This window comes from Heloderma suspectum, chromosome 3 (genome assembly GCF_057233095.1).
Source record: "Heloderma suspectum isolate Gila_16-S chromosome 3, 16-S_ref, whole genome shotgun sequence".
In the NCBI taxonomy this organism is placed as follows: domain Eukaryota; kingdom Metazoa; phylum Chordata; class Lepidosauria; order Squamata; family Helodermatidae; genus Heloderma; species Heloderma suspectum.
Window position 1 is genome coordinate 226425008 of NC_139460.1, and position 27765 is coordinate 226452772.

At 42.4% G+C, this 27765-nt stretch overlaps 1 protein-coding gene across 7 annotated transcripts in view; it reads right to left on the reverse strand.

Annotated features, from left to right (window-relative positions):
* The window catches only part of KIF11 (kinesin family member 11), a 58314-nt gene that overhangs the window by 11248 nt on the left and 19301 nt on the right, over positions 1 to 27765 (reverse strand). For 2 of the 7 annotated variants that reach the window (XM_084845873.1, XM_084845877.1), the window contains exons 8-24: positions 26546 to 26788; positions 25618 to 25713; positions 25264 to 25352; positions 23795 to 23882; positions 21861 to 22049; positions 20131 to 20338; positions 19811 to 19983; positions 18914 to 19036; positions 18520 to 18678; positions 17408 to 17547; positions 15095 to 15374; positions 14128 to 14350; positions 13831 to 13991; positions 13464 to 13580; positions 7523 to 9772; positions 5315 to 5410; positions 1099 to 1185 (exon numbers count right to left, since the gene is read on the reverse strand). In XM_084845873.1, coding sequence (XP_084701999.1) covers positions 9647 to 9772; positions 13464 to 13580; positions 13831 to 13991; positions 14128 to 14350; positions 15095 to 15374; positions 17408 to 17547; positions 18520 to 18678; positions 18914 to 19036; positions 19811 to 19983; positions 20131 to 20338; positions 21861 to 22049; positions 23795 to 23882; positions 25264 to 25352; positions 25618 to 25713; positions 26546 to 26788 — 2415 coding nt within the window. In that variant the 3' untranslated portion in view covers positions 1099 to 1185; positions 5315 to 5410; positions 7523 to 9646. Of the gene's footprint in view, positions 1 to 1098; positions 1186 to 5314; positions 5411 to 7522; positions 9773 to 13463; positions 13581 to 13830; positions 13992 to 14127; positions 14351 to 15094; positions 15375 to 17407; positions 17548 to 18519; positions 18679 to 18913; positions 19037 to 19810; positions 19984 to 20130; positions 20339 to 21860; positions 22050 to 23794; positions 23883 to 25263; positions 25353 to 25617; positions 25714 to 26545; positions 26789 to 27765 lie in introns of those variants that run through there. The other 5 variants (XM_084845872.1, XM_084845876.1, XM_084845875.1 and 2 more) reach the window with 4 other exon arrangements.

Genomic DNA, 27765 nt, shown 5'->3' on the forward strand with positions numbered 1-27765 from the left:
GTGGTGGGAGGGGCCAAAGGCAAAAGGGGTGGGCCCAAACTACCAGCATATTTTAGTTTAAAGCTTTGTGCCAATAACCGAGCCTTGGGGAGGCATGTCAACCTTTTAGAATGGGGAAAAAACTGCACCAGAGCCAGGAAACCACCAAATGCTTGGTGGTTGGGGGAAAGAGGGCGGGGCCAGGGGAGAGGGCATGGCCTCCTGGGAAACCCTTGGGAATTGGGAGTCCAAAAGGACCAGATTTGGTCCCTGGGCCTGAGGTTCTGTACTCCTGTACTGTAATTGATAACCCAAGACATACATCACAGACTATCCTTCACAGGTGTGTATTACCTGGAGAAGTGGAATAGCTGCATTGGTCATTTATTATATTTATAGCCTGCACTTCATCCAAGGAGCCCAGGGTGTTGTACATTGTTCTCCCACCTTATTTTATCCTCACTCCTGTGGTAGGTTAGGCTGAGAGATAGCGACTGGCCCAAAGTCACTCAGTCAGGTTTACAGCCAAGACTGGTGGGTCTTCCCAGACCTGGCCAGATAACTCTTTGGTGTGTAGATTATGTTTTCCCTTCCCACTAGTGATGGTCATGGAAGTGTTCTGTAATTAATCCCTATAGTTATGATTACTGCTAATAAACATGCTGATGTCTGTATATATTATCTTGGACAAGAGTTATACTATTTTATCATGTGCGTGTGTGTGTGTGTATAGTCTTAGAGCATGAGGTCCTAGAAAAATTCTTTTTTCTAAGAATAAAATAGTACATCAAGGTGCTAGAGGTAAAAGAGTTCGATCTCAACCCTGGGCAAGATAATGAGGGAATAACTAACGTGGACAATCAGCAGATCGTTTAAATGAATTGATTCGGGTTTGTCTGGCGTCCTTGTTCTTGGCAAAAAAAACCTCCATAGAAGTCTATGGAGGGGCCTGTTATCTGGCTGTCTCTTCTTTTTATCTGGGCCCTGTGACAGAAGGGGGTGGGAGATTGGAGAAAGGGAAATACCACCTTTGAACAGGACCCTGGCTTTTTAGCTGAAGTGAGTGCAAAACAGCATCTGACAAATGTGAGACCACTCCGAGGATAAATGACAATCCAGTTAGTGTTGAGTACTCAGATTTAATCCTGCAGGATGCTTTTCCACGTTAAATGCCAGAACTTCTTAAAAGATTGTGGATCAGGCTGTCTGTAAGACAGAGCAAGACAATTGTAAGCAAGAGCTGTGTGTTTGCTTTTACAGGTCACACTTAACATGAATGAGCACTTCATATTTCTCTGTAGCTACATTCTGGCAATATTTCAAACTTTCTTCCCAAACCACCCATAGGCTTGCAATATTCCTTTGTCATGCGGCCATACTTCATTCTCATGACAGACACGACAATCAAACCATCTACAATCTCATGATAGATAAACCTTTACTGCCAGTCCTTCTGGTGAGTAAAACATGTACGTTTGTACAGAGCTGAGACTATAAAGCCCATGATGAATTGCAAGTGAAACATATTTGTTGCAAGTGAAACATATTTGCCTGAAAACTTGGGGATTTGTACTTAATGTGAGGTGCTGATAAATCATTAATCCGCTGATGTGCAACCAGAACTTGCTAGTTTCAATTGGCAGCTTGCTTTTTCCCTGGAAATTGTCCACTCAATTTCACACCTAACCCAATACGCCCGCCCACCCGCAGTTTGCTTTTCCTTTTGCCAAATAATCCTTTCCTCCATCAAGCCACAGGAAAGCCAGTGCCTCTTGTGCTGTTTAACAGGACTGCCAAGGAGATTTGTCAGCCCAGCAGCAATGCTGAGTGGTGCCTTTCTCCCTGGGATCTGGAAAGGGAGCAGTGTTGTTCCTCGTGCCCAACTCATCTCTGTTTCCTGCCATCTTGGGCCTCTCTTTCTCTCTGCTCCCTTACTTCGCACTTCAGACAGTAACATCTAGAATCCATCTATAGCAGGGATGGAGAACCTCAGGCACAGGGGACAAATCTGGTCAGCCAGAAGTCTCCTGATGTCCATGCTCCCTTCCCCTGACCCCACTTCTTTCCCCGACCACTGAACATTTAGTGGTTTCCTGGCTTTTGTAGTGTTTCCCCCCACTATTTTAAGAAGTTGAAACACCTCTCCTAAAGCTTAGATAATGGCAGTAAGAACTTTAAGCTACAATACACTGGTATTTTGACCCTGCCCCTTTTGTCCCCATCCACCTCTGGAATGGGCAGGGCAAATGGAATTCAGCCCTCAGACTGAAAGGTTCAACACCCTGATCTAAAGTGTTCATTTAAGCATCTGGTTTCTCTGCCTCGCTTTTCTTCACTCTAATCATTGAGCTAGCAGCAGTTTTTCAGGACAAGGTATTCCAAGCCAGCTCTCCTCCCAAACAAGCAGTTGTTGTGCCTCTCTTAAGATCTGTATAGAACTTGTAGGTTCAGGCCTTGCCATGTTCCGGGTAAATTCAGTTTCTTGATTCGACTGTGCAGTCAGCCTGATGGGCCCTCCACACTGACTGGGTTTGCACAACACATGAACCCACACCCAGTGGTTGAGTGTGGGTTGTTGTTGAACCAAGGGTTGTTTGTTGAACTGGGGGTTAGCATGTTGTCTCAACCTAGGACATCTTTTTGCAGGGTGGCTTTAACCATGCAGTGTGACTTATTTGTCTTGAACAAGCCACCTTGAGAATCCATGGTTTGTTGTTGGGTTTGTTGTTGGGTTGTTCAGGGTGATTTACAAACCACCCTGGGAAAATGTCCTGGGTTCAGAGAACACGCTATCCCATGGTTCAGCAAACTACCCACCTTCAACCACTGAGTGGATTAGCATGTTATGTGAACAAGCCCCACTGCCATGGGTCAGGCTCTGCCTCCAAGTGCTGGGATACTTGCCAAATGCATCCTTGCTTTTGCCCCTGTCCTTTGTAGCCCTATTTCTGCAGACAAACCAGAAAGTGATTTTATATTATAATGAAAGGAAGGTCAGCAGCAATGTTTATAGTCTTTGTAAGTCCCAGCCTATCCGATCTTAAAATCAACAATATGTTTTGTTTGGGAAAGGTTCCACAAAAATCATAATTTGCCATTCTCTGCTCCATATAAAAGTGTCAATAAGGGCAGTTTCACGATATAATATAAGCCCAGTCAGTGTTTAACAAGCAAGGGATGTAAAAGTGAGCCAATGACATTTCTGAAGGTTTTGCCAGCTCAGTATACCCAGCCTGCCCCTCGTTTTCACAAGCATCAGATTTGTTTTTATAAGAGGCACTACTAGACCAATGTGTACACTAAGAACCTACAAAAATATATTGGACTGAAAAATGATCCAGGAAGCAAATATACAACTCTCAAACATTTTCCCTGGATAAATGCATAATTTCTTTTCTTTGGTACTTGTTGCACAGTGGAGAAAACTGGCAGATTCGTTTAATTTGAATTAAACGACTGTCCCTCAAGAAGAACAAGAGGCTCAGCCATATCTCAAAAACAAACTTTAAGAGGCCCCCATAAAACCCTACAAAATCAGGGTCACAGCAGAAAAGCTCAGAGACCATTAAATGTAATGAAAGCAGCAATAATTTTCTCCATTTCCACTCTGACTGTAGTTTTATGCAAGCTTTTCACAGGCACAACCAACATTTACGATAGGAACCCTGTATAAAGTCAATTTAATTATCTTTATCAAATTGCAGATGATATTTTCATTGCCCAACAATGAAAATCAGTTGTCAACATAAGCTATGGATAATGTCTAATAAAATGGCCCTCTGTAAATCTATGATGAATAAGATTGGTTTCCGCATTAACCAACATATGTAATAAAATTTCCCCTCCTGCATTTGGGCCATCTATCTATTCAGGGACTACCTTGTCTGAGTCAATGCCCTGTAAGAAGTGAATTTATTAGCAAAAGCTTCATATTCGCTATAGTGGAATTAGTGCTATGTTTGAAAAATGTTTTTAAAGTTAGTGTATACTAATTGTAATTAAGTAGTGAATCTGGACCCTAGAATGTAATGATATACTGAAATTATTTTTCACTTAACCTTTGCATAAGATGAATGCTGAGCTTACAGACACCCAAATATATGTAAGAAAGGGGATTGATTCTTTTCGCCTGACAATGGTTAAGCTTGAATACTTATAGAGGAGTGGACCCAGATTTACGCTGGATCAACTGTCCTGATGGAAGTGGACTTCCCAGTCACCTTCTTCCCATGGCAGCCCCTCTAGCCCCTTGAAAATGTTACACAGAGTCAGGAGAACCTGCTGAATTGGTGCAGCTGTGAGGTGAGGGGATCCCAAAAAACTGGATAGAACGACCTACAGCAAGTGGAGCCCTTCCATGTGTGAAAGTTGTCCTCCTCTTGCTGAAGGCAGATCCTGGATCCAATCCACAGAATGTAACTTCAGGAGAACTACTGTTTTCATGTTTAAAGCTGCTAGCCCCTTTGAGGACATGACCGAAAGTATATGGGAAATATTTGCTGAAATCTCAGAAGCCAGAAGAGTAGCATAATAAGATATACTTATTTTATAAGTATAAACGTTTTAATGGCCTAATTCCCTAGGACTGCCAGGGATGTGAAGACGGATTTTCTGCCTCATGTGCCAAAATAACGCCAACATTGGGTACTAGACATCTTGACTAAGGTGAGTGGGGGATGTAAACTGCTGCTCTGCCTCAGGCAGCAAAATACCTTGGGCCAGCCCTACTGCGTGGGGGGACAGGCAGCACACAGTTGCATTGGATAAGTGAAAGTTGACTCCCTTGTCCAAGTGCTTTGTACTCATGCAAAGCCACCAATGGATACAACCCAGAGTACATACTGCCCTGGTTACATTTCACAAACCAGGTAAAGATGTTGCGGGGGCAGGGGGGTGGGATTTCACTTGTTACTGTGGGAGTTCATTTTAGTGGAAACAAATCAGCGTGACAGAAGGACTGAGGTTCTGCCAGAGGTTGAATGAGCAAAACTGGCATGTTCGGATAAGCAGAGCAGGCACAACTTAGGGAAGAATCAGAAGACCAAAGCCTAGAATTTCCAGGCATGGAAAAGATGGCCCAGGAGAAGACCAGGAGAGAAGGATACCATCAGATTCAGGTGAGAAGAATGGATCCAATGCTCAACTGAGTACCTCCAAACCAGTAATTCATCCACTTCGTGTAGACTGCAGTCAGAGCACACCCACTCATCGAGTGTGAGAAATACTGTTAAAGACATCACCTTGTTGTTGTTTTATTCTCCCAGCTATCCAACGCAAACTAGTGGCAGTCAGATTGGAGGGACAGGCTTGTGCCTGTTGTCATGTGATAACTCACCAGAAAATGGCCAGACAAGTCCCTCCCACCTACAGGGGCTGTTTTCATCCAGCTGTCACAGCTAGAGATTTGTCTGCCTGTTCCTTCTCCTCCTTTCTGCAACGGAAAAATGGAATAGGTGACTTGTGGGGCTGAGAAAAGGGAGCCCCACTCAGAGGCCATTGCCTGTTCATGGGATCCAAATGTTGTGGGAAGAGACTTGGGCTGGCTGCAGTCCAGAGGGAGACAGCGCTGTTCTGAGTCATTGTGGAGCTCACTCAGACTCAGCTCACTGCTGTCTGAGCTGGAACCATAGGCAGTTTTTCATTGGAAGAAAAATGGAGAATGCCAGAACACTGTCATAGCTGTGATTTCAAAACTCCACACACATGTGGCTTGGAACTCCCTGCTGAGAGAGGGTCAGCTGGGTCCCTTCTATGCTGTCTTTCCATTGGCAGGCAAAGATATCTTTATTCAGTGGCCTGGAGCACTCATCACGAACTTCACTTGGTACACCAACTACACCTGTTCCTGGATAGAGATAGCCTGGCTACAGTGATCCAGGCAATGGTAATCTCACGATTAGACTACCGCAATGCGCTCTGGTGGGGCTGCCCTTGTGCATGGTTCAGAAGCTGCAGCTCGTGCAGAATGCAGCAGCTAGGGTGCTCATGGGGACAGCTAGCTATGCTCACATAACATCTGTGTTAAAGGAACTGCACTGGCTGCCTATTACCTACTGGGCCACGTACAAGTCATGTTATTGCCAAAGCCCTAAACAACTTGGAGCCAGGAACCTAGCAGACCGCCTTCCCTTATACATACCCAGGTGACATTTAAGATTGCCCAAGGAGGCCTTGCTGGTCATTCCGATATTAACAGAATGTCACCATCAAATACCAGTGGGCCTTCTCAGTAGCAGCACCCAGCCCTTTGGAAAACCCTCCCTTGTGCAGTTCTGGAGACAGAAAATATGGCTTCTTTCAACTGCCTCCTGAAAACACACATGTTCACCCAGACTTTCCCTCGGCTGTAATTAATCAGGCTTCTCCATCTTACTGCTCCTTGTATTGCTTTTATTGTAACTGGAGTGGTTTGTAATGGTGTTTTGAATATTGCATTTTAAATGTTATTTTAATATTTATATATGAACTGCTTAGGGATTTTATTATATTTAGTGGTATATAAATATCACAAATGATGAAATATTCACGCAAGCCTTTGGCATATAAGTGGGTAAGGAGGATGCAGGCTTATTAACATGGTTCAGAATGCGTCCAGATTGGAAAGAAATTTTCCTGACAAAGCTCGGAAAAAACACTCCAGAGTGCACTACAAAAGGGAAGAGGTGAAGTGCGTCTTATTGCTCATGGGTGCAAAGACAAGAGGAAAGGTATTCAAGGTCTTGGAGACAGGCTCATTGCTATGTGATTTAGGCACAATCCTATGCATGTTTAGACAGAAAAATGTCCTACAACTCCTAGCAAGCCCCACCCAGATGTTGTTTAACTGTAACTCCCATCACCCCTGCTGATTTTCCAGAAGGGTTTCAATTATTTTATGTACATTTGTACATTATGTTTGTGTACATTTGTATTTAAGCTATATTGTATTTGCTTAATTTTGAAAAATGTCATGTGAAAAGTCAAGATTCTTTACAGCTAAGAGGTTTAAAAAAAAAGAAAAAAAGAAAAAGAAAAAAAAAGAGGGGCAGGTCATCCTCTAGGTGACCTTATTCTTAAGGACCTCTTGTAACCATCCAGAACAAGGGCTGGTCCAAGCAGGTGTGAAAGAATGCCATCCTCCTCCGAGACAAACCCTTTGTGGCAGGTTTCTAACCCGTAGCCCCTCAGACAACAGGATCCTAAGACAAGTTCAAAAGAAGTGCTTCCAATCAGCCTAGATGGGATATGCTTGCCTCGTTCCTCAGATAATTTGTGGCAAAACCTTGTACCCAAAAGGAAGCTTCCATTAGGAAAAAAAGGGTTAATTCTACAGTGGTGGAGGAAGCAGCTCAAGCAGTAATCCTACAAAAGGTTTTCATTGGCCTAAGCCTGGTGAGACAATGGCCTTTATTAACAACTGGCCTATAATATCCAGCAGAGGGCAGACTATCTGAGCTGACTTGGAGGATACACTCTTTGAATCACCTGCTCAGGATAGATTTGGAAACCATCTACCCTTAGGAGTCTGTTCAAGACATTAATACGGAACCCAAGAGACACAAACCTTCAATCCTCTGCAAATAAAGCTCAAGGAATCTCCTTGTATTCAGCTGTTGCTCCTTGAGGCACACTGGGTATGGGGCAAAAGAAGGAAAGGATTAACACTTGGTTCCTATGGAAGTTAACCTTGGGAAGAACTGGATCTGGTCTTGATTGAACATGCAAAGATCCTCATGGGCCAAGAGGGCCCCTACTTTCTCATTGCAGTTGTGGATATCTTGTTTCCCCTTAACAAGGCACATGTATTTCAGCCATGATGGTGTCTGTGCACACAAGGACATGACAACTCTGGATCATTGATTCAAAGATTAGAAGTGCAAGGTGGATGGCTCCCAGCTCCAAGATGTTGATGCTGTTGAGATTCCTAAGGATCAACTTCACTAGACCATCTGCTCCTCACAATGTGATCTCCAAGCAGAGAGACTGGTACTGATGGTTCTGTATCTTGTGAGGTATTTGTTGGGAGATTCCTTTCAGCAGGGGACTTGTGTCCAAACTGAGTGACTGGATAAGACAATGGAGAGAGATTAATCTTGTGCTTCTTGTGTTTGAGAGCAATCTCATACTGGAGAGTGCTGACATGACATCAGGCCCACCCTTGGGACATTATAGAAGCGATCATGGAACTAAGCCAAGAACTTAGGATCCACACAAATGCTTAGCTGGAGGAAGCAAATGGGTTGGTATTAACATACCTCCTTGTGCTATGTTCAGGGTGAGTCCCAGGTGAAGCAACTCCTAAGAGTGAGATGACTTTTGGCTGCTGACAAGGAACCTATGATTCTTGAGATATGACAGTATTAGCTAAATATCCCCAGAACTTTCATTTGAGATGGATCTGATTAATCATCCAGATATTGACAACACATGACTCTGTGAAGGCAAATTTGTATGACAATTGCACCCATGAACTTTGGAAGCACCCTCAGAACAGAGGCCAGTCCAAGGAAAGGGGATGATGATACTAGAACTGCTTCATGTCATATGAAAAACAGAGAAATACATAACCTATAAAGATGGTAATGTGAAGATACATTGTCAGGTTGATAGGCCAAAAGAAAGTTGCCCTGATTAATGTCCTCTAGGACACTCCCAAGCTTCTCCATACATTCTGTGGCCTTAGGTATTTGACATATTAATTAAGCTATGGCTTAATTAATCTGGAAATGTGTGTTGGACCTGCACTCTTCCCCCTTTCCACACAGCAACTTCAGTGCTTCAATCCTGGTCTCATGAAACCAGAATTCCATGTTATGTTCAAAATGGGGAACTGTGGTTTCATATCTGTTTACTAACCAGGATCAAACCATACTTTCAGATCCTAGTTAGTAAAACAACATTAAGAAACAGTTCCCTGTTTTGAATGTAATGGGAAACTGTGGTTTAATGAGACCAGGATCGAAGTACTGAAGCTGGTGCATAAGAAGGGGACGAATGTGGACCCAATATTCATTTCTAGCTTATTAAACCATGATTTATTGAGCCAGGAACATCACACCCAAATGCACTATGGGTTGGATCCAGATTTAGTCATACTTAGAAGAGACTCACTGAAATCAACTGGACTTAGGTGGTCACAACTAACTTAAATACATTGATTTCAACAGGTCTACTCTGACTAAATCTGGTTGCAATCCTGTATCTTCAGCTCTCAGCTGAGGATAACACTTCATCCAGCCAACGAAGTACAGTCTGACACACAAATGTTTATGCCACAATAATTTGTTGTCTTCAAAGTACCACATGACTGTTTTTATATATTTAAAAGGTGCACTAGTTCTATATAAGGCAAGTGTTAATTTTTACCACTTACTACAAACAAGCCACATGGATTGGGGATGTTCAGAAGACCTCTGCTCATACCTCAGCTATGGATGTCAATTCCTTTTACAGAGAAAACACTATTAATAATCCTAGAGTTTTAAGGTCTTTATTTAAGAGCACAAAAGTATGGCATTTCAAAATTTGCAAAAAAATAATAGCAAATTACTTTGTATAAAAAGCAGCCCAGTATTTACTAGATCTCTTTAGAGGTAATCTACAACACTGACACTATAGCACCATGTGCAGAGCTCAAGCTGATAAACTATGCAAGACGGGAGAGAAAGAAGCAGGGATGTTGTAATCATTAGTTTTGTGTTCTTAGTGGATATTTTGACTTTGAAAGGCATGTGTCTGCTGAATCCTCCTCTTTGGCCTTTTCCAGGAAGATTGCCGATTTGTTCTCCTTATCCTTTTTGACACTCCTTTTATGCTGAAAATTTAAAAAGTGCAAATCATTTATTCTCCATTATGCACGGTGTTGAAAAAACTCTGTACTTTTTCCATTTTCTGGACATGTCCTAATTCTGCAAAGTACATCATTGTACGCAGTTCATTCAGTCTGACTGGTCTATAGAAATATAGATCTCTTCTCACAGTTTTAGACAGAAATGAGATAACCTACCAAATTAAAGTGACATGATTTAAAACAGGGTCTACACGTACAGCAGAATGAGGTAGTAGATCCTCCCTCGCCTTATGTTCCTTTTCCAAACACTCCCAGTTTATATCCCTCAGAAGCATTTGAATATATGGCAGAAAAAAATTAATTCCTTTATTTTTGCTACGAAACGCCCAAGGATTAGAGCAGCCTACTCCACCTGCAAGCACAGCAGGGGGGATGGAGGATACCAAACTGGCATCTCTATTATGATGCTTGTCAACATCAGCGGGTAATCCCCATAATCTTAAGAGATGAGTGAGGGAAAGCAATGGGTTTCAGTGGAAAACAGAGATAAAGGGAATACCACTAAGCGATCACCTATTGCCAACAAACAAAACTAATCTTAGATGCCTAGTTGAGAATAGGTTTACACAAACCACTTGCCAGAGCTGGACAAGGTGGGCAGCGAAATTGTCTCCGGGGACATCACTGCTACTCCCAGTGGAAAGTCACCTAATTTCCATAATAAGGCCAGGACATATAATCTCTCTGAATGGAAAGAAAGAGGGCTCCATCAGCTGTATCAATTTTATGAGGAGGGTCACCCAATAAAAATGGAGGCTTTAAAAAGAAAAATTGGGCAATGTAACATTGACCTAGCTTTTGAGCTGCCAATTCCAGTCCTTTTTGAGTTCCCCTACAGTGAAAAACCAGGCCACTAGAAGCCTAACTTAGTTTGAAAAACTAATGGAAGGAACTAGGGAGTTACCCGGGGATTTATTTCTGTAACATACAAACAGTTCCTGCACTCCACATTTGATTTAACCACTCAACAGAAAACCTGGTGGGAAACAAACTGCAACTTTAAAGTAGATGACTATGACTGGCAACACCTATGGGACAAACCTCTGTATAAATCAATATCAGCCCGAACTAGAGAGATGTCACTGAAAGTAGTCCATGGGTGGTATCTGACTCCAAGGCATCTCCCACGTATAACACACTCAACTTCTCCTCAGTGTTGGAGGGGGTTCCAGGAGCCAACTGGCACATATGGTGGGATTGTGCAGAATTCCAACCATTCTGATGGGTGGCGGCAGTAGAGACTGGCCATATTGCAAACCCAAATATCCCACATATGTACACCACATTTAGCAGTATTAAATTTGTACATAGGGGAGGCCGGTGATTTAAACAGTAAGGAGCTGATCACCCATTTCCTGGTAGCTGCCGGATCCACGATAGCTAGGTTTGGAAAAGGATTCACCTTCCAGGGATTAGATTATTGGTATGCCATGGTCTGGCAAATTGCCATAATGGAAAAAAATATTACATAAGGAAGGTGGCCAGGAGTCAAAGTAAACATGATTCATTTTATGCAATATGGTTTGACTCTATTGCATATATGAACAGAACAGAACATCAATATTTGATTCCCTCGTACTATAAAACCCTAAGGCTCTTATAAGGAAGAAAATAGATGAATAATCCTGAGTCTCTCTGATAAAACATCTAGTTGCACTGATAAGAATTACCTGTGACCTCCATTTACCCATTAAAATATAAGTGTGTGGTAAGAAGATGTAATCCTGATGAGAGTAGTTTTATTTTAGTTTTGATTTCGGTTTGGTTCTGTTTTATTTTGTATTGTTAATATTACTGCAATTCCATTAAAAATTGGGGGGAAAAGGAATGAGGTAGTAGAAAAGACTGCTACCAACTTAAAGTGACATGATTTAAAACAGGGTCTACACGTACAGCAGAATGAGGTAGTAGAAAACACTGCTCCTCTTGATGCTACAGGTGGAGGATACCAAGGAATTCTTAAATGTAGGGGAGTACTGAAAAATGGTGGAAGGCTCTTTGAACCAGCAGAGGTCTCCATCAGTAGAATGGGGAAGGAGGTAATTTTTTTGTGATTTCCCCTCACCCATGCATCACTCTAAATCTGCTTTAGAGGGTTGGGGGACCCTTTAAATCAGTGTGAGAGATGGCATGGGGGTCTGCAGGGGGAAGGGGAATTGCTGGAAGTCACCTCCCTCCCCATTCTGCTGACAGAAGCCTTTTACTGGATTGAAGAGCCTTCCATCAGCACAGGAACACTAACTGGATAGGCCCGGTTTACACACGCAGCAGAATGAGGTGGTGGAATGGATTGTGCCACTTGAGACCGCAGGTGAGGAATGCCAGTTAGATGTACCCCAAGATTTCATTCACAATTGTTTCCAAACTATCTTGCAAAGTTTGGATTTTCTGTCTGTGTGGTAATGGAAAACAGATGGCTCAGTTAAACGTTATGATCAAGGTGGAGTATTGCATTTAGTTTCTGATGCTTACATTAAAGCAGTGACAGTCATATGGATTCAGATGACAGCACTCTATCTCCCAGCAACCATGCCACAAATTCTGCTGCATTTATTGGTGCAGCTGCTTAAGATGGGGTGTCAAGTCTTAGGATCTATCTATGGGAGAGCAGCTACAACCACCACTCCCCAAATCATGGAGGATTCAGTTGCATTTTCCATCAACTGGACCAACTGGTGGGCTAGAAGCCATTTGCATTTGAAAGGAAGAAAACTGGAGGTTAAAATATTAAATCTCCTCTAAGTTAGCTAAGGAAAAAATGTTAATGAACCTATTTACAAAGGTATTCATTAGGTTGGCCATCTAATATACAATTGGATGTACTCTGCTTCAAATCCCTCCCATGTCCTCTATAAGTTATGTAAATTTGCCTGCATTTATTTTCTTTCTACTTGTCATAGCCAGGGGCAAGGAGATGCGGGGTACTGTAGTCCCACTACTTGAACACTAGAAATCTTACTAAGCCTTCACTATGGCTTCTGGTATTAGTAGACATTCAAGCTTTTCTTTGCAGTCATAAGGTCTAGAATTTTTTTTTAAAAGTTAAGTGAAAGATTGAAGGCAAAAGGAGAAGGGGACGGCAGAGGATGAGATGGCTAGATACTATCACCGATGCAATGAATATGAACCTGAGCACACTCTGGGAGAGAGTGGAGGACAGAAAGGCCTGGCGTGCTATGCTCCATGGGGTCACGAAGAGTCAGACACGACTGAACAACAACCAAATTCTACATTTCATACAAACCTATCTAAAATCTTTCACACACTTGTGCTATCTATGGATTTTTGCTAGGAATTCCACTGAAATTCTAGCTTTGGTTTGATAGTCCGATGCTTTGAAAGTACAAGTTGGTACCACTTCTATTTCTGACATGCATGCAAATGTTCTCGTTGCTTTATTTCTTCCTTAAAAACCGTTTTTTCTAGAGCACAATCCTAGGCATGTCTACTCAAAAGTGAGCCCCAGTGAGTTCAACGGTGACACTCCAATGTAAGTATGTATGCTAGATGATTACAACCCTAACTTTTGGCATTTCCAGTGTGCCTGTATAGTGAACTACCCGTACCTCCTGATTATAGTTAGTCCTGCCAGAAGCATTGATTGTTAGCCTTGCATTTTCTGGTTCTATCAAAGAGACAGAAAACAAACAGTTACCTGGAAGAAGGGTACACCACCACTTGTCTGAATACACACGCTCGTCTCCAAATAGGATTTTTCACTGAAGAGGCTCTCATTGGTGTCTCTTGTCTCCTCTTCATCCTCTGAAGAATCCTGGAAACACAAGAGTTAACCTGCTAAAGCAGTGAATGCAGAGAAGACAGATCTACAAGTTAAATGCACATCTACCAGAGTGCTGCAGAAGCAGTACAGGATTGGTTCTACAGCTATTTACAAGTTTTAACAAATTCACTTTGATTTGTACGCTTCATAACAGCCAGTGATGTATCCGCCATTAAGCATCCCACCTTGGGAGAAGCAATTTGAGGCAGGCCTCTTCTCTCCCTCTGATTTCCACAAATACCTGATCTAGGGCCTTGGAAGCCATGGTTGCTGCTGCAGAAGCCTTCAGTGTAGCTGTGAGCTCTCCCTGCTTTTGCCTTAACTTGTCAAGCAAGAGATCACGGGGTTCTGTTTTCACAACTGTCACTGGGTAACAATAGTCCTTCCTTTGTGGGGTGCTTCCTTTGGGGATAAAAAAACAGTTTAAGTGACAACTAAGCCATCTCATACCTTTTGGAGTAGAAACCCACTTTTATTTAGAGTTCCTTTCCCTCTGCCTTTTCAATATCTGCATGGCTCATTCCTCTCCTCCAAATACCTGTTGGGATATCTACTTTCAGCTCCTCTGTCACAAAACCATTAACTCGAGTTAAACCATCCTCCGTTTCTTCAAGGAGTGCCTCTTTCTGCTTCATAAGCATGTTCTTATCATTCTGCATCTTGTCAAGGAGCTCCTCGAGGGCCATCTGTTCAGCATCTTTTTGTCTGTCAATATGGTCCGTGATTTTAGCAACTGATGTGTTGCAATTGGCATCTAGATTCTGAAAGCAAAATGAATGTCGTAAGAAATGTAATGGTAAATCAATACAATTAGCTAGATAATTGGAAGCTATTTTTCTAGGATCTGTGCTGCAAGCATATACTTGAAATGAAATAAATAAGGTAGACTATGCTTGCAGTACTCTGCAAGAGCAATGCAAGCTGCATGAGGAGCCTCTGTCAAAGAGTTAAGTAACCGTCTGCCCTGAAAAGAAGTTCTGTCACACAAAGGGGAATACACAAATCCGTAAGGACGCCAGCCGGTGTCTTCAGCAGCGTTTCAGAGATCTCAGTAATTTCAGTTTGAACAAGAAAATGTGTGGATAGGGGTTGGGGTTGCCTCAGCAGCTAGGATGAATAGGAACAGTTGGTCTAGAAGCACACCAGAATATAAACTTTGTCCAATTGCCCTATCCTCTATTTGAATGCACATGAATAGAGTTGGAAGACTGGGGCTCAGAATGTGGGCAATATGACTTCATTTGCCGTTGCTGGTATAACTTCCACAAATTGGATGGGCTCAGTGACATCAGATTCACTATCTGATAGAAGCTCTATTAAAGTTTTTTTTTAAATGGTGCTAACCAGGAAAAGATTGGGGAACTGCTGATGAAAAAAATGGAAGGCAGAGATTTCTGGGGTGCTTATACCCCCCTCCCCAGCTTAATTTCCAGAGCAAAAATTCAGCACAGCTCCAGTTGTTAAGGGTAGTCTACTTGACACCAGGTTTTAATATGCAAAGTTACCTTGTAGATGCGTTGTAGGTGTTCCTTCCTGCTGTTGAGGAAGGCTCTCTGTTGATCAGCTATGCAGACCACCTTTGTAGCTGCAATTTCACCCCAGCTATTTGTTTCCTGGCTCACACTTTTCAGGCTGCTGTGCAGGTCCTCACAGTGACTAGCTGATTCCAAGAGTATTTTAACATTTTCGTTGTTGGAGTGCCTGATCTCTTGAGAAAAGTCTTCTAGAGGCTGAGTCAATATGCTATGCTGGGAAGTTGTAGATCTGACAAGGCTAGTACTTTGCCTGCATGAATGGATTTATCATAGATTAGAACTGTTGATCTAAATGCTTAGTCACTTAACTGAGCAGCAGGGTTGGGTTTGCTATCATGGGACTATTTCCTACAAACATGTGATTAGCAGCAGGTTAATACAGGATTCATGATTTATCATCATCATGCATTCATATAGTGTCTGAATGCTCAAATTACCAAGTTGTGACCTTCACAACCACCTTGTAAGGTAGGAGAGTATTACTGTCCCCATTAGGATATGAGGGGCTGAAGCTGAAAGTGTGACTAATTTTTTGCTCAGTCTTAGCCACTAAGCTACACCAGCTCTCACCAAATTCAATGTGTCTAGTAATTTTGGGGGAGTTCTATCTGAAAAACCATAGAGGCTCAAAGATATCATTGTGGTCGAGATTAAAGCCACCTAACCCATAAGGTTAGTAGCTGAACTGAAGTTAAGATTCTACAAGAGATGGTGTAGTCAGAGTAAAGCAGAAGAGTCAATGTTCTAGATTCCAGTATATCAGAATTTTTATTAAATTCAACTCATGTATACCCCACCTTTTTACCCAGCAGGTGTACAACAGTTTACAATAATTAAAAACTCTCTACAGATAAAATACACACTTAAATTCTACCTTTAAAAACCTCCTATATGACCAGATGTGGCAGCATAGGAGACAAAAATCAACTTCCCAAAGGCCAAGAGGGAGGACACATGGGCCTCCTGGACAATTGCTGGGATGCAACAGCTGAGAAGAGCCTACCCCTAGTGCAATCACATTAGTAAAGGGAGGCAACTGGAGTAGGAGCACAGGACCATCTTAAAACACAGGGAAGACTTCAATGGAAGGAGGTATCCTCCATCAGGGTCCAAATATGTAGTAAAATGGCTGCATTTATCCTGAGTGAGAGGAGATGTGAACACTGATTAACTTTTTTGTTTCGGTATTGTCACTTCAGGACTGGTTCTGAATAAGGGGTGTTGGCTTAATTTACTGTTTCATGTTTATTTTGTAAGCCACTCTGAGAAGGTTTTCTACCTTTAAAGACAGTATAGTAATATTTTAAATAACATAAATAAAAGTTTGGGGTCCATAACCACAAAAATGGGTCAGACTCCCAGAGTGCTCAGAAAACTGTTTAATACTATTTAATAGTAGTTTGGAAGTGTGAGGGTTTGAGGCCTACAGAGGCAAGGCAAGAAAAGGAAACAGGTCAGGCCTAGAGGGTTTTTTGTTGTTGTTAGGAGGGGGTATCCATGATAGGAGTAGTTTCATTTCCCCAGTTAAGTCTCATTTCTTCAGGTTTGAAACAGCACTTTTGTTTTTGAGGGAGGATGGTATATAAAGAGAGTAAGAGAGCCAGTAACAGCAGAGTTGGGGAGACCTGAGCCTGAAGAGGGGGCTGGAAGAAGAAGCTTGGGAAAGTCTAAGTACAGCTAGGGTAAAGGATCTTGTGTTTTGCAACTTTTATTTTTTCTTAATGGCTTTTGTATCACTCAGCTCTATTGTGTAAATACCTTTAGTTATGATTTGCTTGCTTTAATTTACCAGTAAACTGTTGTGGTTAAACCCTGTGTCTACAGTGTCAATCACATCACGTCTACAGCCTAAACCCCACGTTATTGGAAAAGGGAAAGTAAAAGAAGGAAGGTGGGGCTATTAAGGAGACAAGAGATCCCAAAGGGGTTGCTCAGGAGGTCCAGGTCATAAGGGAAACCCTGACAGGAAGCATCTTTCATTTTGCTGAATATCTGTACCACCTACAAAAGCCACTCATTACAAGGTCTGTAGGGATCACACCTAATGATGTAAGACCAGAAACAAGCAAATGTATTATAAATGGGCCAGATACGACTAGATATTGTATTCAAGCATGCTTGGAGTTTGAGATTCTCAGGACCAGACTTGTAAACTTCGTAGGCTCCCACCAATGAATTCTAGTCTAGGCAGTATGAAGACTGCTGCACAGAATAAGTCTGCAGAACGTTTTAGTAGCCTTTCAAAGATATTTAAGAGACACGCAAATTAAAGTGCTTCCTTACATAGTTATGTTTTCTTGCACAGCAGAAATGTTCTTCTTGAGCCTTCCACCTTTTTCTAGGACTCCGCTTAGGTTCTGCTGAGTTTCTTGGTCTAGCAGGCTCAGCTGGGTTTGCAGAGAAGCAATAAGCTGTGCTGTACCCTAGCACAAATGCAGAGAATGAAAGAAATATCACTCATCTTAAAAAATATCAGTAAAGTGTTAAAAGCTATTATTGTAAAGCATGGGGGGACAGTCCAAATTACTCCCAAGTGCATTTCACATGGCAAGGCTTTTGTTTCCCATGGCATTCAGCAGTAACTCTTACGTATTGGCTACTGGTTTTTAGACTCAGCTGAGAAATAGTCATCCTTTCAGTGGACATGAGCAAAGCACTTGGCGCTGAATATTCTGCTACAGGGATGGGTAGAACTCAGGCCTGTACAATCTATTCCCCCTTGCCTCCACCCACTCAGAAGAGAACTGCGGTCCATCAAACCAACCCAGTCACAGAACAGCAGTTCAGGAACCAGGGCCAGACACAGTTACCTGCTTACCCCATGTACAAACACAAATCAACCTCCAAATTATTGCAGAGGATAGAACATAAGTAGAAGCACACTGCTCTGTAACACTATTAGTCCCCTTTTCAAAGACACATTCTCTAACTGCCCAGCATGCATGCACAAGTGATTCCAGTATACACAAGATAAAGAAATTCAAAAACAAATTCTTTCTCCCCTTTCACACTGTCCTAGAGTTTCCAAGGGCTCAGATTCAAGGAAATTATAGCGACGCTTCCAGTTGATAATCTACCAGAGGTGGCTTGTGTGGGCCACCCAATACCAGGATACAGGATGTTCTGTATAGTGCTCCTCTCCTGAATATTATGGCATTCTAATGGAGGGCTGTGACTTGACCTTTTCCACCTCTGTGGGATGCAAATGCACAAATTAAAGGTTAGTTTAAAAAAGGATGCAGAGTGCCAGAGCCAGCAACCCTGACCAGTCCACCTCAAGCTGTCCAGCCTGTCAACGATGATCATCACTCTGCCCACCTCTGTTCTAGTGCATTGAGGACTTGCTGCATACGTCATTGATCTACTCCTTATTATGCTGCAAAAAGAGGAGATACCCTTTTTTGTGCCAGCTTTGCTAACTCCACTTCTTCCTGCAGGCTCTCACAATCATGCTGAAGTTGAGAAAACATTTGGGAACCGTCTTCGTGTAGTTTACTCAAGGCAAGAGAATGATCTTGGAAGAAGAGAATCATTTCCTCTTTAAGGCCTGTCATCTTTAAATCAGAAAAAGATATCACATCATGATTCAGAAAGATATTGCTGTTTATTCTAAACTTTCCTAGCCTGGCATGTATATAAGCTAAACGCACCATCAATTCAGGAAGCCAGGACAGGAGACATTTCACTACCTTTTGTACAACTTTGAAATAAAAAAGTGAAGCTTGTTTCCTCCCACCAAAGTACTATATTTATGTCTCATAAGAGAAGCTGTAAAAAACAACAACTTACTTTTTCAGCCAGGGATGAATATTTCTTTAAGTTGTTCTGGAGTTGAGTGTTTATATTCAGCACAAGTTGCACCACAGGTGACAGACTACTTAATGCTCTGTCCACTCCAGATGAATGCTCTTCCTAGAAGCAAAAAATTAATAGGTTGACAGTTCTTTCCACCTTTAAAGTAAACATTCAAACTCAGTCAGAAAATCTGAGTCTTGTGGCAAGTGCAAAGGAATAATTACGCTTCATTGATTGGGACTGAATAAACCATACCCAAAGGCATAGAGCAGCTTTCCCCAACTTGATGCCCTCCAGATGTTTTGGACTTCCGCTCACATTCCCCCAGCCAGCATGGCCAGTGGTCAGAAATGCTGGGAACTGGAGTCCAACAATCTGGAGGGCACCAGGTTGTGGAAGGCTGATGCAAAGTTTTAGCAAAATGCCCCCAAAAATACCTCCTATATTGCAATACAGGAGTATGGCCAACTAATGACATCCTGGAAGAATAGAATTGGCAGCCGGTAGCTCTCAAGTCCAGCCTTGAGCATACCCACCAATCCAAGCACCTCACTTTTCCCTTCCTTCTGCAGAGCTGAAGAGGTAGGTCATCTGAGAGATTGCCTTTGTTTTCTGCTATAACTCCTCCGTGATGCCACTATGTCAAATAACTGGGAAAAGGTGGAGAGAGAGTGCTGCTTAGCCAAATAAATGAGGCTAAGTTAGAACCAGTCACTGATTTCTCTCTGTTGTCTCCATTTAGAGACTGCACAGGTCCTCCAGCCCTGGATAAGAGTGCTACTGGTAGTTACGTTTCATATGGGCTTGCGTTTCAAGAAATCAGTAGGCTTCATCATCAAAACAATTTGATAATTGCTCAGTCATTTTACTGCCCACAGCACTTCTACTTACTATCAGTTTCTGCAGGTCGTTTTTATTTTCCAGTGTCAGTGCCTCCTGCTTCAGTATCTTTTCAGAAGCTAGAGAAACTTCTGTGGAAACAGTCTCCTTTAGAGAGCTAAATGCTTCGTCTATAGCTGCTGCAATAACTCCAAAGGCTGAAGAGCTAGCAGACAAAAGATCACCTACCAAGAAAGAGAGGTACAACAGTTTGAGTCACTTCTCAGCAGGAGCACAAGTGTCTTATTAATGTTTTCAGGAACAGGTCTGATTCCAGCTTCAGTACTGGGGGGGGTAGTTATTGCCACACAAAGTTCAACAGAAGCACTTACCAACCAAAAAGGCGTAGGAGTCCAGCATGTGCTGCTGTTTCCAATAGTTCTCCTTAACAGAGTTTTGCATTTCACTGAAGAGCACATTCATGTGATCCGTAAATGTCTTTTGGGCTTCTGCATTATGCTGCTCAACTAAATGTTTACGGTCTAGTTTTGCATGCAGACCAGACACATCTTTGGTGGTTTCTTTAACTGTACTAAGCAGCTAAGACAGAAAGAAATTGTCAGTCCTCAAATATCACCAGCCTGATTACAAAAACAAACACATCAGCATATCAGTGAGTCATGTGAAGCCACATTCAAATTGAACATGAACAAGTCTAAATTGCAGAAGACAGTTTCTGCCACTGATTTATGGTGAATACCAGAAATCAGTTTTTGTAATCAAGTTCTATGGAGTGAGCTAAGACGGTCTCTTCATGCAACCAGGAGGTGCAGCCTTGCCAACTGAACAGGCCCCAGAGTGGGATGTTTCATTGTGGCTCCCAGAAATATTGATGTGCCAATAGTGCTATTCACATATTACTAGCCCTGTCCTCAACCTCTGGACGCTAGGCACGGATGTCTGAACAGGAAAGCCTCTAGCTGCTCACATGTAGGGCTCCCGTGTAATTTGGCCCCGGATTGCATAGAACACCCGTGTACGAGCAACTCAAGGCATGGACATCAGAGGTGGGGCTAGCGACAATGTAATGTGATGACAGAGGCGGAGCTACCAGTGTAGCCCAACGTTCCAGTCTACAGGTGAATGCACCACACGTGAGTAACATGCAACATTGTAATTAGAGGTGGCATCAACTGCAGAGAGTTGCTGGGCTCTGGGAGTTAAAGTAGCAAAGTGCTGTTGAACTTTGAATGGTTTGCTGGGGCATATGAAGTTACATCCATTTCTGAGTAATTTCAAAGCTTGACTCCAATATAGCCCCCTGCCTTTTCCTGCTGAGATTGGTGCTAAAACAGGATCCCGGGTAAACGGCAAAAAACAGAAGTTCCTCCAAATAAACTAAACCAGAGAGGGAAGGGGAAAAGCTTCAGTCACAGTGGGCTAGTTCACATGATTTACCATGATTTAGCACTACATAGATAAACCTCTCCAACTCCAAGCAAGGCTTTGGATTCATGCGCTCCCCGCTGCCCCTCTCTGCTTCCTGAGCAGCCAGAAAGGGGACTTACCAAGGATTCAGTTTCTACTATTCCTGGCTTGTCATTACAGATTAACCAGGAATCCTGGTTTAAAACAAACTCTAGTTTGATAAACAAACCAGCCAAACATCTCATGGTTTAAAATTGGCTTGTTTAGCAATTGCCTAGTGTCACAAAGTGTTAAATCATAGTTTCATGTTATGTGCTAATGTGGCCTGTTGCCTATGGATAGATTCTATGCACAAGGCTCATGCCACATGCAATCCTGCTATCTCGGTAAAAGGAAGAAGTTGAGAGGGCAACCCCATGAGGTATAAGCTAAAAGGCTCTACAAACCTTGCTTCCACAAAGTAGATGGCACAAGTCACTTCCCATAGGATGCCCTCTTCCTTTTGAGTGAGAAGCAGACAATTCACTCCCACTTCATCACAAATGGATCATATTTACAGATTGATGCCAGCTTCAAAATTTTAAGAGCTACTTGGAACATGTGCAGTTCTAACAGTGTAGGTTATAATCTCAGTACTGTAAGCACATTAACCATGTAAATGCTAGGAAAAGTCTAGGACAGTGAACTGTGTAACCTTGGTAGCAGTGCCATGAAGTTTTTCTTCTGTGTTCTCCAAAGCTGTTGCCACATACTCTTCTTCAGCAAGAAGAACCTTGGTAGTTTCCAAGTGCTTCTGAGTGTCTTCCAGTTCTTTTTCCCTGACCTGTAGGTCTGTTTGGCACTTTTCCATTTCATTTCTTTGAACTGTGAATAACTCTGTGACCTGTATTAAGATTAAAATACACTATCAAAATACACTTGTAAGAAATGATATTATGATCAGTTAGTAATACCAAGAGCTCTGTCTTGACTATGAAGTAAACTTTTTCATATGGTGGGATAAGACAAGTTACTAGAAGTGATTGATAACTAAAAGCATAAATCTCAAAGATGTGGGTGTTTTTAAGCTAAAGAACTCTACTATCAGGCATAGGCTTTTCTTATAACAAGTGGGAAAACCCAAACATTTAATTTTCAGAAACCTTTTGTAGATTTCAGCTCAGCGAGTCAAGCAACAACAGTATCTTCTTAAACAGAGTTCACAAGTCTACACTGGTGGAGGAATTTGGAGACAGGAAGCCAAGTAAGGCAATGTTCATGCCATTAGTTACTTCAATTAAAATATATATTTTGTAAATCAACTTCTAAACAGGCATTAAGTCCTGCATTCTCACCAGAAAGGCAGCTAAAGTGAGGGGAGAAAAGGAGTACCGACTCTCTCTTCTCCTTACTGATGCTCCTTGTGGAGAAAAAGTGTATTCCTTAGAGAATTTGAGAATAGCAAGGAAGGCACATCCTCTTGAACAGCTCATACACAGGATTTCCCAGATGCCCTTGCCAGGGGTCAACAACAGCCACCCCTCCTCTGAGTTTTCTGTGAACTGAGAAGAGTGTGAGGGAAGGATTGGTCTCCCCTCGCTATGGGTTTGCAGAACTAGTACAAGAGGCCAGTGCTGCTTCTACCTTCTACAAAAACTTAGTGCAAAATGCGTCAATTGAATAGCGTTACACCTAAACCAGGCCACTCGTTCAATTCAGATGTAAAATGACAAACCATAGTCTTGTCATTACAAGAATGAACAGCAGTGAATCTTAGACTCACACACTCCCTCCTCCCCTTCCTTTGTGCACTAGATTAGAAGATTCAGCTTCTAGTTTGCAGTTTTGCTCTGTGCTGCAAACCAAACACAGCAAAGCATGATTTCATCTTGACTTGGGATTCTGGTTTAAGGCAAACTATGATTTGCCTCATTTGGACAAAGAGGCAAGCTATAGTTCGTTGCAATCGCTTCCAATGTCGCCCCACACCTAAAGGAAGGAGGAGGAATGTGCAAGCCTGACACTTGGTGCTAATCATCCTCAGAACAAACCATTTTTTTGTTACATCTGATCAGACACATTGTTGGAATGCTTCATTTTAATTAGAAACTGATAGCTATTTGCTACATTAGCTTCAACAGAGAGCCAGTGTGGCGTAGTGGCTAGAGTGTTGGACTGGGAGCCCAGAGATCCGGGTTCTAGTCCCCACTCGGCCATGGAAGCTCACTGGGTGACTTTGGGCCAGTCACAGACTCTCAGCCCAACCCACCTCACAGGGTTGTTGTTGTGAGGATAAAAGGGAGAGGAGGAGGATCATGTAAGCCGCCTTGGGTTCCTTGCAATAGGAAAAAAGGCGGGATATAAATGCAATAAATAAACAAACAAACAAACAGATGTTATTTGCATCTCATGGGAAAACTCGCATGGGAGAGTTAACGATGCTTTAACTACCATCAACAAAGTTAGGACATTACTTCCTCTTTCCCAGCCAACATTGTCCAGTCTGGTACACGCTGAACAGTGATGGTTAGATGGGAATAGGCCACTCTTAAAATTCCTCACTTTAAGCTAGAGAATCTGCATTTCAAATACATCACACCTTCCCAAAAGCATCCCTAACACTAAGAACAATTAACCAAGTTTACTTACTCTTTTTAGTTCTTCCTCCATTGCTGCAATTTTTTCAATATACTCTGCAATTTGTTCTTCCTGAACTGTCAGCTTCCCATGAAGAGCACTAAAACCAAAATCACATATGGTGAACACTGAACAAGCTGAACATGCAAAGCAACTCAAATGTTTGTGAGAGCAAAGCAAGACACACATATTTACCTGTATTTGACCATTTCCCCACTGTTTTCCACAGTATTATGATTGAGAGTTTCTCATATTACTAGCTATTGATATACATTTCTGCATAAGCTATATGAGTAAGCCATTTACACTGAAGTCAATATGATCACACAAGCGTACGTGGTCTAAACGTATGTCAGCTATTTGGTATAGGAATATTGCCTAGACAGCATGTTAGACAAAGACAAGGGGGACTTGCCACAAAACGTTGCAGCGCATCAGCCACGCCATCCTCTAATATACTATAAGCTGTAAGTGGCTTAAGCAGGCCAACTCACGCGCCCACCCCCACTTCCTTTTCCAACGGACACTCAACGTTGTGGCTTTTCATGCTCAATCATTGGGCTGGTTTTGCCCTACTTTTAGTTTTTAAAAAAAGTTTTGTACATCTGCATACCTCAGATTTCACCTAAGCAAGCTGATACCACCCTTCCGTTTCTCAGTGGCCCTGTTTCAGCAATAATCTGGTCCGCCATCAGCCACCCGGGTTCATTACAGAGGGAACAAATGGGACCGGCAACAAAGTGTTCTAGTGCATCTTCCCCTTCTGACAGGAGCGCTCTTGTCCAGGGTTTCCTTGCTGTCATGCTATTGTCTCCTCTAAGTTTTATACAGTGTTTTATTATGATTTTATACTGTATTGTTTGTATACCGCTTAGAAATTTATTTTAATTTAAGTGATTTATAATTATTGATAAATAAATGAAACAAGAGTTCCAGAAACTTTCCACTTATTTCTCAGTAGCCTGGTTTTGGTGCCAGTCCTGTTGGCACTCACCAGGAGTTCATTATTAGAGTGAATGAGCGGACTTTGACAAATCCGCTTGCCACGGTGTGAGTGCTGCTGCCCTCTGGCAAGCAGGCAGCCACACAGGACCAAACTGGGAACCCCCCATTCCTGCCATCCTTCCCTGCTCCAGAGCAGTGAAAGGCAGGCAGAGAAGGTTGGATGCGGCTGCTTGGAGGCCTTGGGGCCACTCCAACCAGCCACTCTCTGGCTGGCCTTTCCCAGCTAGAAAGGCTGGCCGGGGAAGGTGTTGAGCAATACTAGTCAGAGGTGCTTGGTACTCCTCTGTTCCACCCCTTTTGTCAGGAAAGGCTGTGGCATGGGGTCTTGGCCTGTTTGGGGAGGCTGGGGAGCGGCTTGAGACTAAGATTTTTGGCTTGGCCAGCAAGGTCAACCCCAAAATTGTACACCCCAAGGGGCGATGCCGATGCCTTGTTAACCCTAAGCTGCCAGTCTTCACAGACAACCCAATACTCACTCATAGTTTTCCAGAGAAATGTAGACGCCATTTTTCTCGCGCGCAGCCATAAGATCTCGTTTTAAGCGTTCAATCTCTTCTGTATACTCCTGTTAAAACATCAGTATAGTACTGGAATGCAGCCTCTGAGGTGACCACAATCTGTAAAGCACACTATCTAATAACTCTTTAAAAGTCCCATTTTCCAACTTATTGCAATGGATACGGGCTGCAATGCAGCAGACAAGAATGGATGGGAATTTATTTATTATTAACGTTTATATACCGCTTTCTGCTAAAAAGCCATCAAGGTGGTGTACAACAATTTAAGACAACGAAAGTATAACATTTATACTTAATGAAGGCATACTGAACCTTAATGAGTGCCCGTTTTGTGAGCTTCTGGTTCACTTCAGGCTTATTCATGATATTCTTTGCTCTATGGGCATATTCAAGAGTACTCAGGGTTTCCTGTTTCACAAGAGATAGAAAAGTTATTGGTGAACAAGTGTTTTCTATTTCAGCACCTCTATACAAAAATGCAAGAGTGCCCCTTAAACACACCACCAATATTCACTCCAGAAAGGGAAGGCTGCATTTCTGTATAAAGAAAAGGCACTTCTCTGTAGTCCATTCTGCCAACTTTACTCAGCCCCGTGCCTCACCAGCATCTAGGGCTGCAACCTGATTTATGAAACCTTAATTGATTAAGCATGTGTGCTTTAAGTTAAGTTGATTAAATCTGCACACATCTGAACACCACTGAAGGATAAAACCACCCTTTAAAAAATAAAATTGGTACAATTGTTTTTAGATGACACACATCATAGGAAGCTCCATCTCAAAAGAGGCAGCCCCTCCTGTGTCAGTGAGAAGGGCAAATGCCTCTTCTAATAAGGTGCCTAGGCAATGTGGCTTCTTCAAAAAAAAAAAAAATTTGGATTTTTTAAAAAATGAATCTGCTACTCAATTAACTGAGACAGATTTTTCCACTGGTTAAAATGTTTTCCATCAATTAATTTAACTACTTCATCAATTAAACATTGCAGTCCTACCAGCATCACATCTGTTCTTCCTACGCTGCAATATATAAGCTTTCAGCCAATCTTACAGTACTGCACGGAGACTTGGAATTTCCAGCATGCCCCCATCTATCCCCTGCAATATACACAGAGTCTGCTTGCAGTAGGTCTGGAGTCCAGTAATTAAACACTTGTAAGCCTTCCTAATGGCTATAACAAGTTTAACTTGGAAGCCAAATTCTCTTTTAGTCAACAGAGTAATTGGAAGGCGAGCACCTTACCTCGAGATTGATGGATGCAGGAGAAACTGTTGCAATTATACATGTTTTTGTGCGTCCCCCGAGAGAGTCCTGCAGGATTCTAGTGAGCTTAGATTCTCTGTATGGGATATGTGGGGCTCTTTCAACAAGAGCAGTAATTACTCTTCCCAGAGTCAGCAGAGATTGGTTGATATTTCCAGCTTCACGAGCTCTTTTGTCAACTGCTCCGGAACGGCCAATGTTTTCACTTCCTGCCAGATCAACCTATGAATAAGAACTTGCCTAGGTCAATAAGCTGCTATAGTCACAGGTTGGGCACAAGTTGTGTCCAAGCTTGGCAGCTAACAATTATTTCCACTAGCCAGCTGGAACATAGTAAGAGTGTCCCTGACAACATGCAGAGTGCTGTTCCATTTCCATGGTGCAAGTGCAACCTCTTACTCCCCTCTTCTCATTAACATGAAGGGCTTACAGAATAGGTGGCATTAGTCCGAGTCTCTGCATTTCTCTCTTTAGAAGATAAGCGTGGCCTGCACCTCCATAGCAAGTATTCCATACATCATGGACAGGGAGACCTTAGGCTTGCATGATCTACTTTATTTTACTAGAACCTGGAGATCTAACAACCAGAGCACGATCCAAAATGGGAATGCAGCCAATTACCTACTACATCCCATGAGCCACACACTGGAATGATCTTATACAGGTACAATTCCTGAGTGATTACTGAATGAAAGAATCTAACATCAACCCCCTGTTAAATGGCCAGCAGAAGGAAGGCCTGATCAAAGGCAACCAATCAGTGCTCATACGTTACAGATGAGCAACACCAACACCGAAGTTCAGAGATGAGCCCAATGCCAGCGACTGGCCATGGCAGACAGTTCTTGTTTTAACTGCAGTTTTTAAAGGAAGAGCAAGTTATGCCAGCATTCTTAATCATGAAGTCCCACTTTAGAGCTAGGGAACACTGAGGCTCAAAGACATACAGCTTTCCCAGGTAAGTAATTGAGCACATTCTCAGCCCTGCTACTTCAGTAAGAAAATCGGACTAACAGTTTGATCCTATGCATTTTTACTCAGCTACTCAACTAACTGTGCATACGACGGCAGCCTTAGATGTTAAACAAAATCAGCACAGTTACTGTGAGGCTTACTATGAAAAACTAAACATTGCTACCAGTACCACACAGCTTACTTTATTAAAAATTACTAGGACATAGGGAAGATTTAAAAAACAA